This window comes from Anomaloglossus baeobatrachus, chromosome 5, assembly GCF_048569485.1.
Source record: "Anomaloglossus baeobatrachus isolate aAnoBae1 chromosome 5, aAnoBae1.hap1, whole genome shotgun sequence".
Taxonomy (NCBI): Eukaryota; Metazoa; Chordata; class Amphibia; order Anura; family Aromobatidae; genus Anomaloglossus; species Anomaloglossus baeobatrachus.
In genome coordinates this window covers 447147410-447163885 of record NC_134357.1, presented here as the reverse complement: position 1 = coordinate 447163885, position 16476 = coordinate 447147410, and the positions used below count along the sequence as shown (strand labels likewise).

At 51.6% G+C, this 16476-nt stretch overlaps 1 protein-coding gene across 1 annotated transcript in view; it reads right to left on the bottom strand.

Annotated features, from left to right (window-relative positions):
- The window catches only part of ZNF512B (zinc finger protein 512B), a 113848-nt gene that overhangs the window by 32629 nt on the left and 64743 nt on the right, over positions 1-16476 (bottom strand). The window contains exons 13-16 of the mRNA XM_075350469.1: positions 2768-2962; positions 2464-2565; positions 1812-1874; positions 1631-1729 (exon numbers count right to left, since the gene is read on the bottom strand). Of these exons, the coding sequence (XP_075206584.1) occupies positions 1631-1729; positions 1812-1874; positions 2464-2565; positions 2768-2962 (459 nt within the window). The remainder of the gene's footprint in view (positions 1-1630; positions 1730-1811; positions 1875-2463; positions 2566-2767; positions 2963-16476) is intronic.

Sequence of the window (16476 nt, the reverse complement as noted above, 5' to 3'; positions counted from 1 at the left end):
GGACCTAGAAAAGGACTCTACCCAGGCCGGGGGTTCAATCACAGGTGCAGCAGCAGCCTGAGAGACCACTGGGCCTTGCTCCTTGTGTGAGACATGCTGCTGGTATACAGAGGTCCACAACCGGAGACCCTGTGGCTTACCAGACCGCTGAGCGCGGTGTTGTGTGCCCTCCAGATCCCGAAGCCCGGTCCCCCAGTCGCAACACCTCAGCAGAGATGCAGAATGCAGGATGTCCCAGAGCAGAGTGAACTCTGCCTGAGAAATGACTAGGGGGCGTTCCTATAAAAGAGCGGGAACTGGAGGGCTATAGAGACCTGCAGGGAAGGAGGGACGCCCCAGCAGTGGGGAGTGTCCCTCCCCTGTGTAGAACGGCCGCCGGGAGGAGCCGAACCTGTCCCTCTGCATGAGTGACATGCGAGGGCAGGAAAATGAAACTAGGCCTCCGGCGAAGCCGGGGCCTAAATTTAAGCGGCGAGGCCAACAAGCAGGCACCATCGGCGCGGTTCTCAGGCAAAAGCTAGAGAATCCGCCGGAAAAGTTAAAACAATCACATACAGCATACTCTCCCCTTACAATAAAGAACCGGGACCCCCAACATAAACGTCTCAGGTACTTAGCTGCTGAGACGCAGGGCCATGTCCCTGGGGATGAGTGCTCCGGTCCAACAGAATCCTCAAGAGGCTGTGGATGGAGACCGGACTCCTGCCAGGCATGGAGACTGTGCTGGCTCCCACTTCAAGCCAGAGCCCAGAAGGGATGGTGAAGGAGCGCGGCATGTAAGGCTGCAGCCTTGTAAATCAACCTTAACAACACCGCCGACACAGTGGGGTGAGAAGGGACATGCCGGGAGTCCAGACATGGACCCGCTTTTCTTCAAACTCTTTCCAAAAGTCAAACAAATCAGATGAGAATGCATGTGTGGATGTATGCCTCCTGACACAAAGCAATAAACTGGCTAGGACTGGCTACCAGGGGGTGTATAAGCTCAGAGGGAGGAGCTACACTTTTAAGTGTAGTACTTTGTGTGTCCTCCGGAGGCAGAAGCTAAACACCCATGGTATGGGTCTCCCAAAGGAACGATAAAGAAAAACCTAATAAAAGCTAGTTCTTTAAAGGAAAACTAATCTCTTATACAGCTCTGTCAATGGAAAGCTGCTGTAACCAAGTATATATGTTATTAGCCAACAATAGTATAGGAAAAAAAAATGATCTCTGGGGGTCATACCACTGAGAGACCCATGTTCCTAGGAATGGAGTTCTGTAGAGTGAAGGTCCTTGACATACGTTCCTCCATTCCCACTCATTGGCTATGGAACGCCTGGAAAACCCACGCTTGGTAATTTCTGGAAACATCATAGTGAATGAATTAGATGGAGGAGCGCATGCTTGAACGTTCTCCCTATTCAGAATGGACTCTGCAGAGCATTATTCTCGGGAATCATTGGGTTGGATAATATTGATAGGGAATTACTTATATACTTGGCACAACCACCTTAAAGTAGTTAAAAAGGGACATTGTGTGGGAAGATACCTGCTATGCCTCCGACATCCTCTCCTATAAACTCAACAGTAAGTGACTACGTTGGTGAACGTATCAGAAGCATAAATCTCCGCATCCACGGCTCCTCACCTGTGAGTGCGTCTTCAGGATGTGATACTTCACGCCACTTTCAGAGCTGAACTCCTTCTGGCACAGCAGACAACTGTATTTCCCCCCAGAGTGATGGCCCTGTAAAGAAATAGGAGTCGGATGAAGACCACACCTCTTGATGAGCCTGGAAACTTGGTTGTAAGAAGAAAGCACTCAGTACCTTGATACAATTTGCTAGATGAGCCTTCAAGCCAGACACGCTGGAGTATATTGCTTCACAACACTGCCAAGGCAAAGTATGGGGTGAGTGACGGGGCAGGCATTAATGGACATATTCCCCAATAAACAGATGGGCCTGACTTGTCCTCGTCTGTTAAAAGTTTTAAGACCAGATTTAGCTGTTTCTCGGTTTATCTTCTCCAGGGAAATCTGACTCATAACCACAAAAAAACTAAAACAACCCCCCCACCCCAAAAAAATTTAGCTCTTACTCACCCTCCTTTGGCATAGGGCTTCCTAACTGCTCAGCTGTCCTGCAGATATAGACACCATAAGCTGCTGAGCTCAGTGATTGGCTGCAGAGCTGTTGAGGTCACCACTGCAGCCAATCAACAAAGAAGAGTAGCACTGGATCCGGGGAGGGAGAGTAAGAGCTCACTTTGTTCATTTTTGGGGGGTTATTAAGGCTAAAGGGGAATAATCTCTGAAGCGGGACAAACCCTCAGCTGTCAGAGATCAGAGGAATGTACAGATTTTCAGTATTTGGATGTAACCGATTAATATTCATCGGATGCAAGCTGAAATCTTGCCAATGGGTGTGAAATATATATTTGTTACTTTTTTCCCCTTTCCACAAACCCATATCCACTCACATTATTGGGGCAACAAATGAAGCCGTTCTCCTTTACAAGTGCTTTCCAGCGATCCAGGAGCTGGGGGTTAAAGGTCGGCAGGCCGGGACGGAGGTAGTTCAGCTGTCACACAACATGCAGGTTAGACATCCTTACTGGACCTCAGACATAACTAGACAGCTGCAGAAAATATTCTACAGATGTGACAAGACAGCAGGCATTACTTGTCGACAGCTCACTTACCTTCCCATATTCTACCTAGAAGTACCACTCGCATTGCTAAGCACTGTACCTGTAAACGTTATGCTCATTATCTGCCTCTCACCCTCTTGGTGTCAGGTACCAAATCCTCCTTCATTCTCCTCCTCCTTCCTTCCCTCGCCAGCTCGTCCTCTGCTATTTCCTGCAAATGGAAGACAGCTACTTGCGCCGAGTGCCTCCTGACCCGGCCACTTGGGGTCCGCTCAAAATCCTCAATCTCCTCCATCTGCTTTGACTCTGGTTGCAGTTCTTCAGAATCCTGGAATAAGAAGGAAGGAATATTTTTCAATCTTTCTAAAATGACTTCCTAACTTACAGGCTATTGTCCCTGCATCTAGAAAGGCCATTGCTTACATGCAACCATGCAAAAAAAAACTACTGCACTCAAGTGGACATAAATGTAAAGATGTTTTCTTTTGTTCCATTGATTAAAAAAAAAAAAAAAAAAAAAGAAGCTTTTGGTTACTCATCATAAAGAAGGGAATTTTGTTTACTTACCGTAAATTCCTTTTCTTCTAGCTCCAATTGGGAGACCCAGACAATTGGGTGTATAGCTTCTGCCTCCGGAGGCCACACAAAGTATTACACTTAAAAGTGTAAAGCCCCTCCCCTTCTGCCTATACACCCCCCGTGCATCACGGGCTCCTCAGTTTTGGTGCAAAAGCAAGAAGGATGAAAAGTTATAAATTGGTTTAAAGTAAATTCAATCCGAAGGAATTTTCGGAGAACTGAAACCATTCAACATGAACAACATGTGTACACAAAGAACAACAGCCCGAAGGGAACAGGGGCGGGTGCTGGGTCTCCCAATTGGAGCTAGAAGAAAAGGAATTTACGGTAAGTAAACAAAATTCCCTTCTTCTTTGTCGCTCCATTGGGAGACCCAGACAATTGGGACGTCCAAAAGCAGTCCCTGGGTGGGTAAAATAATACCTCGTAATAGAGCCGTAAAACGGCCCGTTCCTACAGGTGGGCAACCGCCGCCTGAAGGACTTGCCTACCTAGGCTGGCATCCGCCGAAGCATAGGTATGCACCTGATAGTGTTTCGTGAAAGTGTGCAGGCTCGACCAGGTAGCCGCCTGACACACCTGCTGAGCCGTAGCCTGGTGCCGCAAAGCCCAGGACGCACCCACGGCTCTGGTAGAATGGGCTTTCAGCCCTGAGGGAACCGGAAGCCCAGAAGATCGGTAAGCTTCAAGAATAGGTTCCTTGATCCACCGAGCCAGGGTTGATTTGGAAGCCTGTGACCCTTTACGCTGGCCAGCGACAAGGACAAAGAGTGCATCCGAGCGGCGCAGGGGCGCCGTACGAGAAATGTAGAGTCTGAGTGCTCTCACCAGATCTAACGAGTGCAAATCCTTTTCACACTGATGAACTGGATGAGGACAAAAAGAGGGTAAGGAGATATCCTGATTGAGATGAAAGGGGGATACCACCTTAGGGAGAAATTCCGGTACCGGACGCAGAACCACCTTGTCCTGGTGAAACACCAGGAAAGGGGCTTTGCATGACAGCGCTGCTAGCTCAGACACTCTCCGAAGTGAAGTGACTGCCACTAGGAAGGCCACTTTCTGCGAAAGGCGTGAGAGAGAAATATCCCTCATTGGCTCGAAAGGTGGCTTCTGAAGAGCCATCAGCACCCTGTTCAGATCCCAGGGTTCTAACGGCCGCTTGTAAGGAGGGACTATGTGACAAACCCCCTGCAGGAACGTGCGTACCTGTGGAAGTCTGGCTAGGCGCTTCTGAAAAAACACAGAGAGCGCTGAGACTTGTCCCTTAAGAGAGCCGAGCGACAACCCTTTTTCCAATCCGGATTGAAGGAAGGAAAGAAAAGTGGGCAAGGCAAATGGCCAGGGAGAAACACCCTGATCAGAGCACCAAGATAGGAATATCCTCCACGTCCTGTGGTAGATCTTGGCGGACGTTGGTTTCCTAGCCTGTCTCATAGTGGCAATGACCTCTTGAGATAACCCTGAAGACGCTAGGATCCAGGACTCAATGGCCACACAGTCAGGTTGAGGGCCGCAGAATTCAGATGGAAAAACGGCCCTTGAGACAGCAAGTCTGGTCGGTCTGGTAGTGCCCACGGTTGGCCCACCGTGAGATGCCACAGATCCGGGTACCACGACCTCCTCGGCCAGTCTGGCGCGACGAGGATGGCGCGGCGGCAGTCGGACCTGATCTTGCGTAACACTCTGGGCAACAGTGCCAGAGGAGGAAACACATAAGGAAGTTGAAACTGCGACCAATCCTGAACTAAGGCGTCTGCCGCCAGAGCTCTGTGATCTAGAGACCGTGCCATGAATGTTGGGACCTTGTTGTTGTGCCGGGACGCCATTAGGTCGACGTCCGGCATCCCCCAGCGGCAACAGATCTCCTGAAACACGTCCGGGTGAAGGGACCATTCCCCTGCGTCCATGCCCTGGCGACTGAGAAAGTCTGCTTCCCAGTTTTCTACGCCCGGGATGTGAACTGCGGATATGGTGGAGGCCGTGGCTTCCACCCACATCAGAATCCGCCGGACTTCCTGGAAGGCTTGCCGACTGCGTGTTCCCCCTTGGTGGTTGATGTATGCCACCGCTGTGGAGTTGTCCGACTGAATTCGGATCTGCTTGCCTTCCAGCCACGGCTGGAACGCCTTTAGGGCCAGATACACTGCCCTTATCTCCAGAACATTGATCTGAAGAGAGGACTCTGTCGGAGTCCAGGTTCCCTGAGCCCTGTGGTGGAGAAAGACCGCTCCCCACCCTGACAGGCTCGCGTCCGTCGTGACCACAGCCCATGATGGGGGAAGGAAGGATTTCCCCTTCGACAGAGAAGTGGGGAGAAGCCACCACTGAAGGGAAGCCTTGGCTGCCCGTGAAAGGGAGACGTTCCTGTCGAGGGACGTCGACTTCCTGTCCCATTTGCGGAGAATGTCCCATTGAAGTGGACGCAGATGAAACTGCGCAAAAGGAACTGCCTCCATTGCTGCTACCATCTTCCCTAGGAAGTGCATGAGGCGCCTCAGGGGGTGTGACTGGCCTTGAAGGAGAGATTGCACCCCTGTTTGTAGTGAACGCTGCTTGTCCAGCGGAAGCTTCACTATCGCTGAGAGAGTATGAAACTCCATGCCAAGATATGTCAGTGATTGGGCCGGTGTCAGATTTGACTTTGAAAAATTGATGATCCACCCGAAACTCTGGAGAGTCTCCAGAGCGATGTCCAGGCTGCGTTGGCATGCCACTTGAGAGGGTGCCTTGACCAGCAGATCATCTAAGTAAGGGATCACCGAGTGTCCCTGAGAGTGAAGGACTGCTACCACTGCTGCCATGACCTTGGTGAAGACCCGTGGTGCTGTCGCCAGGCCGAAAGGCAGTGCCACGAACTGAAGGTGTTCGTCCCCTATGGCGAAACGCAGGAAGCGCTGATGCTCTGGTGCAATCGGTACGTGGAGATAAGCATCTTTGATGTCGATTGATGCCAGAAAGTCTCCTTGGGACATTGAGGCGATGACGGAGCGGAGCGATTCCATCCGGAACCGCCTGGTTTTTACGTGTTTGTTGAGCAGTTTTAGGTCCAGAACAGGCCGGAAGGATCCGTCCTTTTTCGGTACCACAAACAGGTTGGAGTAAAAACCGTGACCCTGTTGCTGAAGAGGAACAGGGATCACCACTCCTTCCGCCTTCAGAGTGCACACCGCCTGAAGAAGAGCATCGGCTCTCTCTGGGGGCGGAGATGTTCTGAAAAATCGAGTCGGAGGACGAGAGCTGAACTCTATCCTGTAACCGTGGGATAGAATGTCTCTCACCCATCGGTCTTTGACCTGTGGCAGCCAGGTGTCGCAAAAGCGGGAAAGCCTGCCACCGACCGAGGATGCGGTGTGAGGAGGCCGAAAGTCATGAGGAGGCCGCCTTGGGAGCGGTTCCTCCGGCGGTCTTTTTAGGACGTGACTTAGACCGCCATGAATCGGAGTTCCTCTGATCCTTTTGAGGCCTTTTGGACGAGGAGAACTGAGACCTTCCCGCGGGCCGAAAGGACCGAAACCTCGATTGTGCCTTCCGTGGTTGAGGTCTGTTTGGTTTGGACTGGGGTAAGGATGAGTCCTTTCCCTTGGATTGTTTAATGATTTTGTCCAATCGTTCACCAAACAGGCGGTCGCCAGAAAATGGCAAACCGGTTAAGAACTTTTTGGAAGCGGAGTCTGCCTTCCATTCACGTAACCACATGGCCCTGCGGACTGCCACCGAATTGGCGGATGCTACCGCCGTATGGCTCGTAGAGTCCAGGACAGCATTAATGGCGTAGGACGCAAACGCCGACGCCTGAGAGGTTAAGGACACCACTTGCGGAGCAGATGTACGTGTGACTGCATTAATCTGCGCATGACAAGCTGAGATAGCTTGGAGTGCCCATACGGCTGCGAATGCTGGAGCAAAGGACGCGCCAATAGCTTCATAGATGGATTTCAACCATAGTTCCATCTGTCTGTCAGTGGCATCTTTGAGTGAAGCCCCATCTTCCACTGCAACTATGGATCTAGCCGCCAGTCTGGAGACAGGAGGATCCACCTTAGGACACTGAGCCCAGCCCTTGACAACGTCAGGGGGGAAGGGATAACGTGTATCCTTAAGGCGCTTGGAAAAACGCTTATCTGGACAAGCTCGGTGTTTCTGGACTGCCTCTCTGAAGTCGGAGTGATCCAGAAACATACTCAATGGACGCTTGGGAGATCTGAAATGGAATTTCTCCTGCTGAGAAGCTGACTCCTCAATTGTAGGAGCTGGTGGAGAAATATCCAACACCTGATTGATGGTTGCTATAAGGTCATTCACTATGGCGTCACCATCAGGTGTATCCAGGTTGAGCGCAGTCTCAGGGTCAGAATCCTGATCTGCTACCTCCGCATCATCATCCAGAGAGTCCTCCTGCTGAGACCCTGAACAATGTGAAGAAGTCGAGGGAATTTCCCAGCGCCCCCGCTTAGGTGGCCTGGGACTGCGGTCCATGTCAGAGACCTCACCCTGGGACCCATGGTTCACCCCAGGAGCACTTTGCAGGTCCAAATGAGGGGGGCCTGGGGTCAATGATTGAACAGTGCCCTGGGCCTGAGTTACCGGTCTGGACTGTAAGGCTTCTAGTATCCTAGCAGACCATTTATCCATAGTCTCAGACAGTTTGTCAGCAAATACTGCAAACTCCGTCCCTGTCACCTGGACAGTGGTAGCAGGTGGTTCCACCTGGGCCACCAGTAGCAGAGGCTCCGGCTGAGTAAGTGCCACAGGGGCCGAGCATTGCACACAATGAGGGTCAGTGGAACCTGCCGGTAGTATAGCCGCACATGAGGTACAGGTTGCAAAGTAAGCCTGTGCTTTGGCACCCTTGCTATTTGCGAACGACATGCTGTTGTCTCCTCTGAGTACAATCCAGGAGGGTATATAGCCAAAAATCAACAGTGCGACCGTACAGTGTAGATGTATAGCATATAAGCATATATATATATGAACACTCCGGCACTCAGTGGGGCCAGCACCTCAGGTGCTGCTTACCGACCGCTCAAAGCGGTTGTGTGATCACCAGCTTCCCTGCCTGGGTCTCCCAGAGCTTTCTCTCCTCTCCAGCGTCAGAAGAGCTGACAGGAATGGCTGCCGGCGTTCTGTGGGGAGGAGGGGGCCGTGGGCGTGCCCTAGAAAGTGCGGGAAGCTGGAGCCACACTGAGCTGAATGAGGGGGGAGGAGGATACAGAGTATGCTCCAGCCCTCAGCGTTGACGTTCTGTGGAGCGTCCCGCCCTTCCCCTGACTGACAGGCCTGGGGGCGGGAATCTGCGCTACTAGGCCGCAAAAGCCGGGGACTAAAGTTATAAGCGCGGCCGGCATATAAGCGCGGCCGGCGCGGTAGTCCCCGGCGCACTAACACACCCAGCCGTGCTGAAGTGTATATGGTACCAGCGCTCCATGCGCGGTCCCCACGGGGACACAGAGTACCTCACAGCGCGGCCTTGCGCGGTCGTCCCCGTCGCACTAACACACCCAGCAGTGCTGCAGTGTATATGGCACAAGCGCTCCATGCGCGGTCCCCCAGGGGGACACAGAGTACCTTACAGTAGCAGGGCCTTGTCCCTGACGATACTCGGCTCCTGTCCAGCAGATTCCCCAGGGGCTGCGGAGGGAGCACGGCCTCAGTGCCTGGAGACCGAATAGGATCCCACTTCACCCAGAGCCCATTAAGGGATGGGGAAGGAAAACAGCATGTGGCTCCTGCCTATGTACCCGCAATGGGTACCTCAACCTTAACAGCACCGCCGACCAGAGTGGGGTGAGAAGGGAGCATGCTGGGGGCCCTATATGGGCCCTCTTTTCTTCCATCCGACATAGTCAGCAGCTGCTGCTGACTAAGATGTGGAGCTATGCGTGGATGTCAGCCTCCTTCGCACAAAGCATAAAAACTGAGGAGCCCGTGATGCACGGGGGGTGTATAGGCAGAAGGGGAGGGGCTTTACACTTTTAAGTGTAATACTTTGTGTGGCCTCCGGAGGCAGAAGCTATACACCCAATTGTCTGGGTCTCCTAATGGAGCGACAAAGAAATCTCTTTCTTGGATCCTTCATTGGGGGACACAGGAGACCATGGGTGTATGCTGCTGACACTACGCAAAGAAAGTTAGTGCCTCCCCAGTAGAAAACAACCACCAACTTACACGGAGATAATCCGTTAGTGAGATAGCAGTAGAAGCAACAATAAAGTAAGAACATAATGAAGAAACATAGTTAACAAGCAGAACATATAACATCAGAATACAAAAGTTCTGTGTCCCCCAATGAAGGCTCCAAGAAACATTTTACGATAAGTACCCAAAATAATCTTTTCTCTATCGCCTCATTGGGGGACACAGGAGACAGTGGGATGTCCTAACGTAGTCCCTAAGAGTGGACACAGGATATCTCCCTCAAGTCTGAGTTTGGACCATGGCGGCCTGTAGGTCCCTTCTACTAAGGCTCGCATCCAACAAAGCGTAGGTGTGAACCCTGTAGAATCTTGTGAAGGTATGAATAAAAGACCAGGTAACAGCTTTGCACAGCTGTGAGACAGAGACCTGGTGAAGGCCTAGGAGCCCCCACTATGCAAGTGGAGTGAGCCTTGGTCTCCAGTGGGCACGCTCTGTACTTTAACCAGTAAGCTTTCAGAATGGCAGACCAATCCAGCGGGCAATTGTGGATTTGGTGGTGGGAAGTCCTTTGCAATGACTGTCCAGAATCATAAAGAGACAGTCCATTTACCTGAAAGGTGCTGTCCTGGTGATGAGAGGTGAAGTGCTCTCACAAGATTCAGCTTTTGCAGCGACCATTCCTAAGGGTGAGCAGGAGACTTACATAACAAAGGGAACATAATGTCTTCATTTAGGTGAAACAAACAAACGTAGGGAAGAAGGATGGCACAAGATGTAAAACCACCTTGTCCTGATGGAAGACTAGATAAAGGGTGTGGCAGAAGAGGGCCGAGAGTTCAGACACTCGCCTGATTGAAGTGATAACTACAAAAAAGGCAAACGTCTTGAAGCGGAAGGAAATGAAACTTTTAGTAGTGGTTCAAAGGAGCGCCTCTAAAGGACATATAGATCGAGGTTGAGGTCCCAAGGTTCTACCAGAGAATGGTAAGGAGGAGTAGAATGTGCGAGACCTTGAAGGAAGGTCTTGACCTGGGGACGAGATGTAAGGCTTCTCTGAAAGAGAATGGAAAGAGCGGAGACTTGACCTTTGCGAAAACTAAGGGATAGGCAGAATCAAGACCCGACTGCAAGATGTACAGCAGGGAAGGTAAGGAGAAAAACATGGGAGTGGTCTAGTTGGTTTCACACCAGCAGAAGAAGGCCTTCCATGTGCAATGGTATATGCAAGAGGAAGAAGGCTTCCTCGCCTTGATCATGGTCTGGATGACCTGATCAGAGAGAACAGAGGATCCCAGAACTGTAGGTCATGCGGTTAAATTGCTTAACTGAGAATCATGGTGGAAGAGAGGACCCTGTGAAATGAGATCTGGAAGGTATAGGTGTCTTCACAGGACATTCACAAGGAGGTGGACTAGCTCTGGATGCCAAAGTCTTCTGGGCCCATCCGAGTCCACAAGATTTTCTTGACCAGTTGTAGATGAGGAAACAGATAGGGAAGGGAGAACTGGGACCAAGAAATCGCCAGAGTGTCAGAGTCTATCACTAGGGCATCGCGAAATCTGGAAACGAACTAGGGAACCTTGTGGTTCAAATTGAACACCATCAGATCGACATCGGCATCCCCCATCTGAGGCAAATCTTGAAGACTGACGAATTCGGGGACCATTCTTCCGCGGCAAGACTCTCTCGGCTGAAAAATTCATCGGCAAGAGTCCGTTCAGCCCATGACTTGATCTGAGAAACGTCTGACATCACTGGCCAGCTTCAAGTTCCTCATTGGTGGTAGATGCATGTCATGGTCGTGGTGTTGTAGAATTGAACGACCAGGCAACCGAAGAGAAGGTCCTGCTAATGAGGGAGAGCCCGGAAGATTGCTCGGAGCTTCAGGATGTTGATGGGAAGAGATAATTCCTGTGTGTTCCCACATCCTTGTACCATAAGGGCGGCTTTGCACACTACGACATCGCAGGTGCGATGTCGGTGGGGTCAAATTGAAAGTGACGCACATCCGGCATCGCATGCGACATCGTAGTGTGTAAAGCCTAGATGATACGATTTACGAGCGCAAAATCGTCGTAATCGTATCATCGGTGCAGCGTCGGTGTAATCCATAATTACGCTGACACGACGGTCCGATGTGGTTCCTCGTTCCTGCGGCAGCACACATCGCTGTGTGTGAAGCCGCAGGAGCGAGGAACATCTCCTACCGGCGTCACTGCGGCTTCCGTAGGATATGCGGAAGGAAGGAGGTGGGCAGGATGTTTACATCCTGCTCATCTCCGCCCCTCCGCCGCTATTGGTCGCCTGCCGTGTGACGTCGCTATGACGCCGCACGACCCGCCCCCTTAGGAAGGAGGCGGGGCGACGGCCAGAGCGACGATCGCAGGGCGGGTGAGTGCGTGTGAAGCTGGCGTAGTGATAATTTTCGCTACGCCAGCTATCACATGATATCATACCTGTGACGGGGGCGGGGACTATCGCGTGCGACATCGCAGCATCGGCTTGCGATGTCGCAACGTGCAAAGCCCGCCTAAGGTTCTAGAAAATTGCTCTCCAGCCGAGGAGATTGGCGTCTGTCATTACGATCTTCCATCGAATCGACAGAAATTATCTTCCGCAAGGAACAAGGGGGGATTGTCTGCACCACTGCTAGACGATCCAGGGGGTAAGTAAACTTTTCTCATCATTATAGGAGAAAAAGCTGAAGGGGGTGAGTGTGGAATTGAGCAAATGGGACTGCTTCCATTGCATCTACCATTTTGCCCAGAACACTCATGCAGATCAGAGAGAGCACGGGGAGGTACATCTGAGAGAATGCAGGGCAAAGTACTTGTCTCAGGGCAAGAAGACGATTACGCATGCGGTGTCGAACAGCACTCCCAGGAAAACTATGCATTGGGCCGGGATCAGAGACAACTTTGCTTTGTTGATGATCCAGTCGAGACGAGAAATAGTGTCCAGGGTGATCTGCAAACGCTCGCAACATGCTGAGGGAGAAGGTGCTTTGATTAGGATGTCGTCCAGGTAAGGGACGACAAGAATGCCACTAGTCCGAAGAATGGGCATGACATTTGCCATCATCTTTATGAAGACCCTGGGTCCTGTTGATAGATTAAAATGTAGTTCTGTGAACTGAAAATGGGAATCCTGAACTGCAAAACGCCAGAATCTTCAGTTTGAGGAAATATGAGTATGTGCAGATAAGCATCCTGGGTGTCCACTGAACATACAAACTCCTTGGGCTTCATGGAGGCTATCACTGAATGAAGAAACTCCATACTGAAGTAGTGGACACATATGTGTCTGTTCAACAACTTGCGATCCAATATGATCTTTTCCAGTTTCTATCCCAAAAGACGGGAACCCTAGAAAATGGTGAGGGAATTCTTGGATGCTGGTTCAATTCTAACACTGTCTGTCAGGCGGCCAGAAAGTACTGGATTAGTCTTCTCTCCCTGCACGTTAAGCTCTGGGGGGCAAGCGAATGGTGGCGAGGACCAACTGACACAAAGCCCCAAACACTCTTGATGTGTTAAGGGGTAGAGGGATTTATGGTAATAACGGGGCTGAGAGCAACCCTGTGTCTGCCTCCTACTGACACAAAACTGCTTATCTCAGTGTCAGTTGGTGGATGTATACTACTGGGAAGAGGCTAGCTTTTTATGCATTGTGTCAGCCTCCTAATGCCAGTAGCATATTCCCATGGTCTCCTGTGTCCCCAATGAAGCTCTTGAGAAAAAAAGAGAATTTTGTTTACTTACCGTAAATTCTTTTTCTTATAGTTCCGACATGGGAGACCCAAACCATGGGGTGTATAGCTTCTGCCTCCGGAGGACACACAAAGTACTACACTAAAAGTGTAGCTCCTCCCTCTGAGCATATACACTCCCCGGATGACAAATCCAACCAGTTTAGTGCCAAAGCTGAAGGAGGACATCCACCCATAAGTAGAGATAGAGTAAAACCCGGAATAACCGGAACTTCTGTCTACAACAACAGCCGGTGAAAACACACGGAACAAGAAAGCTGCCAACAGGCAACAGGGAGGGTGCTGGGTCTCCCATGTCGGAACTATAAGAAAAAGAATTTACGGTAAGTAAACAAAATTCTCTTTTTCTTTATCGTTCCTTATGGGAGACCCAAACCATGGGACGTCTCAAAGCAGTCCATGGGTGGGAATAAACAGAAACTGAGAAGTAGGCGAAACCTAACTTCACAAATGGGCGACAGCCATCCGAAGGATGCGTCTGCCCAAGCTCGCATCTGCCGAAGCATGAGCATGCACTTGGTAGTGCTTCGAAAGGGTGTGCAGACTAGACCAAGTGGCAGTCTGACAGACCTGCTGAGCCGTAGCCCAAGAGGCACCGACAGCTCTGGTCGAGTGCGCCTTAATCCCTGGCGGGGGAGGCATCTGAGAACATAGGTAGGCATCGGATATGGCCGACCTAATCCAATGAGCTAGGGTCGGTTTAGAAACCGAGAGACCCTTGCGCTGACCTGTGGTCAGCACAAAAAGAGAGGTGCACCGCCTAAAAAAACAGCGGTGCGTGACACATAGATCCGGAGCGTCCGCACCAAATCTAAAGCATGCAACGCTTTCTCAAAGCGATGCACAGGGGCCGAACAAAGGGAAGACAATGAAATGTCCTGGTTAAGGTGGAACGGAGACACCACCTTAGGGACAAGGCCCGGAGTTGGATGGATAACCACCTTGTCTTGGTGAAAAAAAACAAAAAGGGTGACTCCGAAGAGAGCACAGTCAAATAAGAGACTCTCCTGAGAGAAATTATGGCCACCAGAAAAACTACTTTCTGTGAAAGACTAAACAACGAAACCTCCCTAAGAGGCTCAAAGGAGGGTTTCTGTAAGGCCATGAGGACCAAAGAAAGGTCTCAGGGATCCAGAGACCGCCGGTAAGGCGGAATGATGTGAGATGCGCCCTGCATGAAGGTGCGCACCTGGGCCAGTCGGGCGATACGCCGCTGACAGAGCCGAGACATGTCCCTTGAGGGAATGAGGGACAGACCTAGCTGCAGGCCGGACTGTAGAAAGGACAGGATGGTCGGCAAGGAAAAAACGGCCAAGGAGCATGGCCGGAAGAACGACACCAGGACAGGAAAATTCTCCAAGTCCTGAGGTAAAACCTGGCCGAGGAAGACTTCCGAGCCTGAGTCATAGTGAAGATGACCTCGGAAGGAATGCCTGAAGCCGTAAGGATTCAGGGCTCAAGAGCCACGCCGTCAATCTGAGAGCCGCAGAATTGTTGTGGAAAACGGACCCTCTGAGAGAACGTCTGGCCGGTCCGGGAGATGCCACAGCACCTCTACGAACAGACGGAGCAGGTCTGGGAACCAAGCTCGCCTGGGCCTGGGGCGATGAGTACGACCCGACGGCCCTCCATTTTGATCTTGCGCAGGACTCTGGGCAAGAGAGCTAGAGGGGGAAACACGAAGGCCAGACGGAACTGGGACCAATCTGGAACCAGCGCGTCCGCTGCCAAGGCCTGAGGATCGTGGGAGCGAGCCACGTAAACCGGGACCTTGTTGTTGTGCCGGGATGCCATTAGATCCACTCCCGGAGTGCCCCGCCTGCTAAATTGACCGGAACACTGCCGGATGCAGGGCTCACTCGCCGCTGTCCACGGTTTGACGGCTGAGATAATCTGCCTCCCAGTTTTCTGCGCCTGGGATGTGGACTGCGGATATGGTGGACTTGGAGTCCTCCGTCCACTGAAGGATATGTTGAACTTCCAACCTTGCTAGGCGGCTGCGAGTCCTAGGACTACAGCCCTGATTTCCAGCACATTGATCGAGAGGGCTGATTCGGACGGAGTCCAAGTGCCCTGTGCTCGGTGGTGGAGAAACTTTGCTCCCCAGCCGGATAGACTGGCATCCGTGGTGAGAATCACCCATGACGGGGCCAGAAAGGAGCGTCCCTGGTACAGAGAGAGGGGCCGAAGTCACCACTTAAAGAGAGCTCCTGGTCTGTGGCGACAGAGCCACCAGCCTGTGCAAGGAAGAAGTCCCTTGTCCCAACAGCGGAAAATGTCCAGCTGCAGGGGACGCAGATGGAACTGGCAAGGGGAACCTCTTCTATTGACGCCACCATCTGACCCAGCACCTGCATGAGGTGCCTGATGGAATGACGGCGGAGCCTCAGCAGAGAGCGAACCGCCAGATGAAGAGACTGCTGTTTGACTAAGGGCAGCTTCACAAGTGCCAGCAGAGTCTCTAATTGCATCCCTAGGTACGTAAGTTCCTGGGTCGGGGTCAGAGTGGACTTGCAAGCGTGGCGAGAGTGAGCGAGACACTCCGCTGACAGTCTGCACTGGATGAAGCCCCGACTAGAAGGGCGTCCAGGTAAGGAATCACTACCAACCCCTGGAGGAGCAGAACCGCAACTGGTGAATACACGAGGGGCCGTGGCTAACCCAAAGGGGAGAGCCACGAATTGGAAATGTTCCTCTCCGATTACAAAACGTAGCCAACGCTGGTATGAAACTGCGAATGGCACATGCAGAGAGACATCTCTGATGTCGATGGATGCTAAGAAATCTCCTTGGGTCAATGACTGATCGCAGAGATTCCATGCAAAATTGCCGCACCTGAACATGCTTGTTGAGAAGCTTGAGATCCAGGTCGGAAAGCACCGTCCTTTTCGGGGACTAGGAAGAGATTTGAGTAGAAATCTCAGAACCGTTCCCAGTCGGGAACTGGTACAATTACTCCATTGGCCTGCAAGAATGCCACGGCCTGTGAGAAGGCGGCGGCCTTGGAGCAGGGGGGAGTTGTCAGAAAAGAAGGGAATTTTGTTACTTACCGTAAATTCCTTTTCTTCTAGCTCCTATTGGGAGACCCAGACGATTGGGTGTATAGCACTGCCTCCGGAGGCCACACAAAGCATTACACTAAAAAGTGTAAGGCCCCTCCCCTTCTGGCTATACACCCCCAGTGGGATCACTGGCTCACCAGTTTTAGTGCAAAAGCAAGAAGGAGGAAAGCCAAGAACTGGTTTAAACAAATTCACTCCGAAGTAACGTCGGAGAACTGAAAACCGTTCAACATGAACAACATGTGTACCCGAAAAACAACCAAAAATCCCGAAGGACAACAGGGCGGGTGCTGG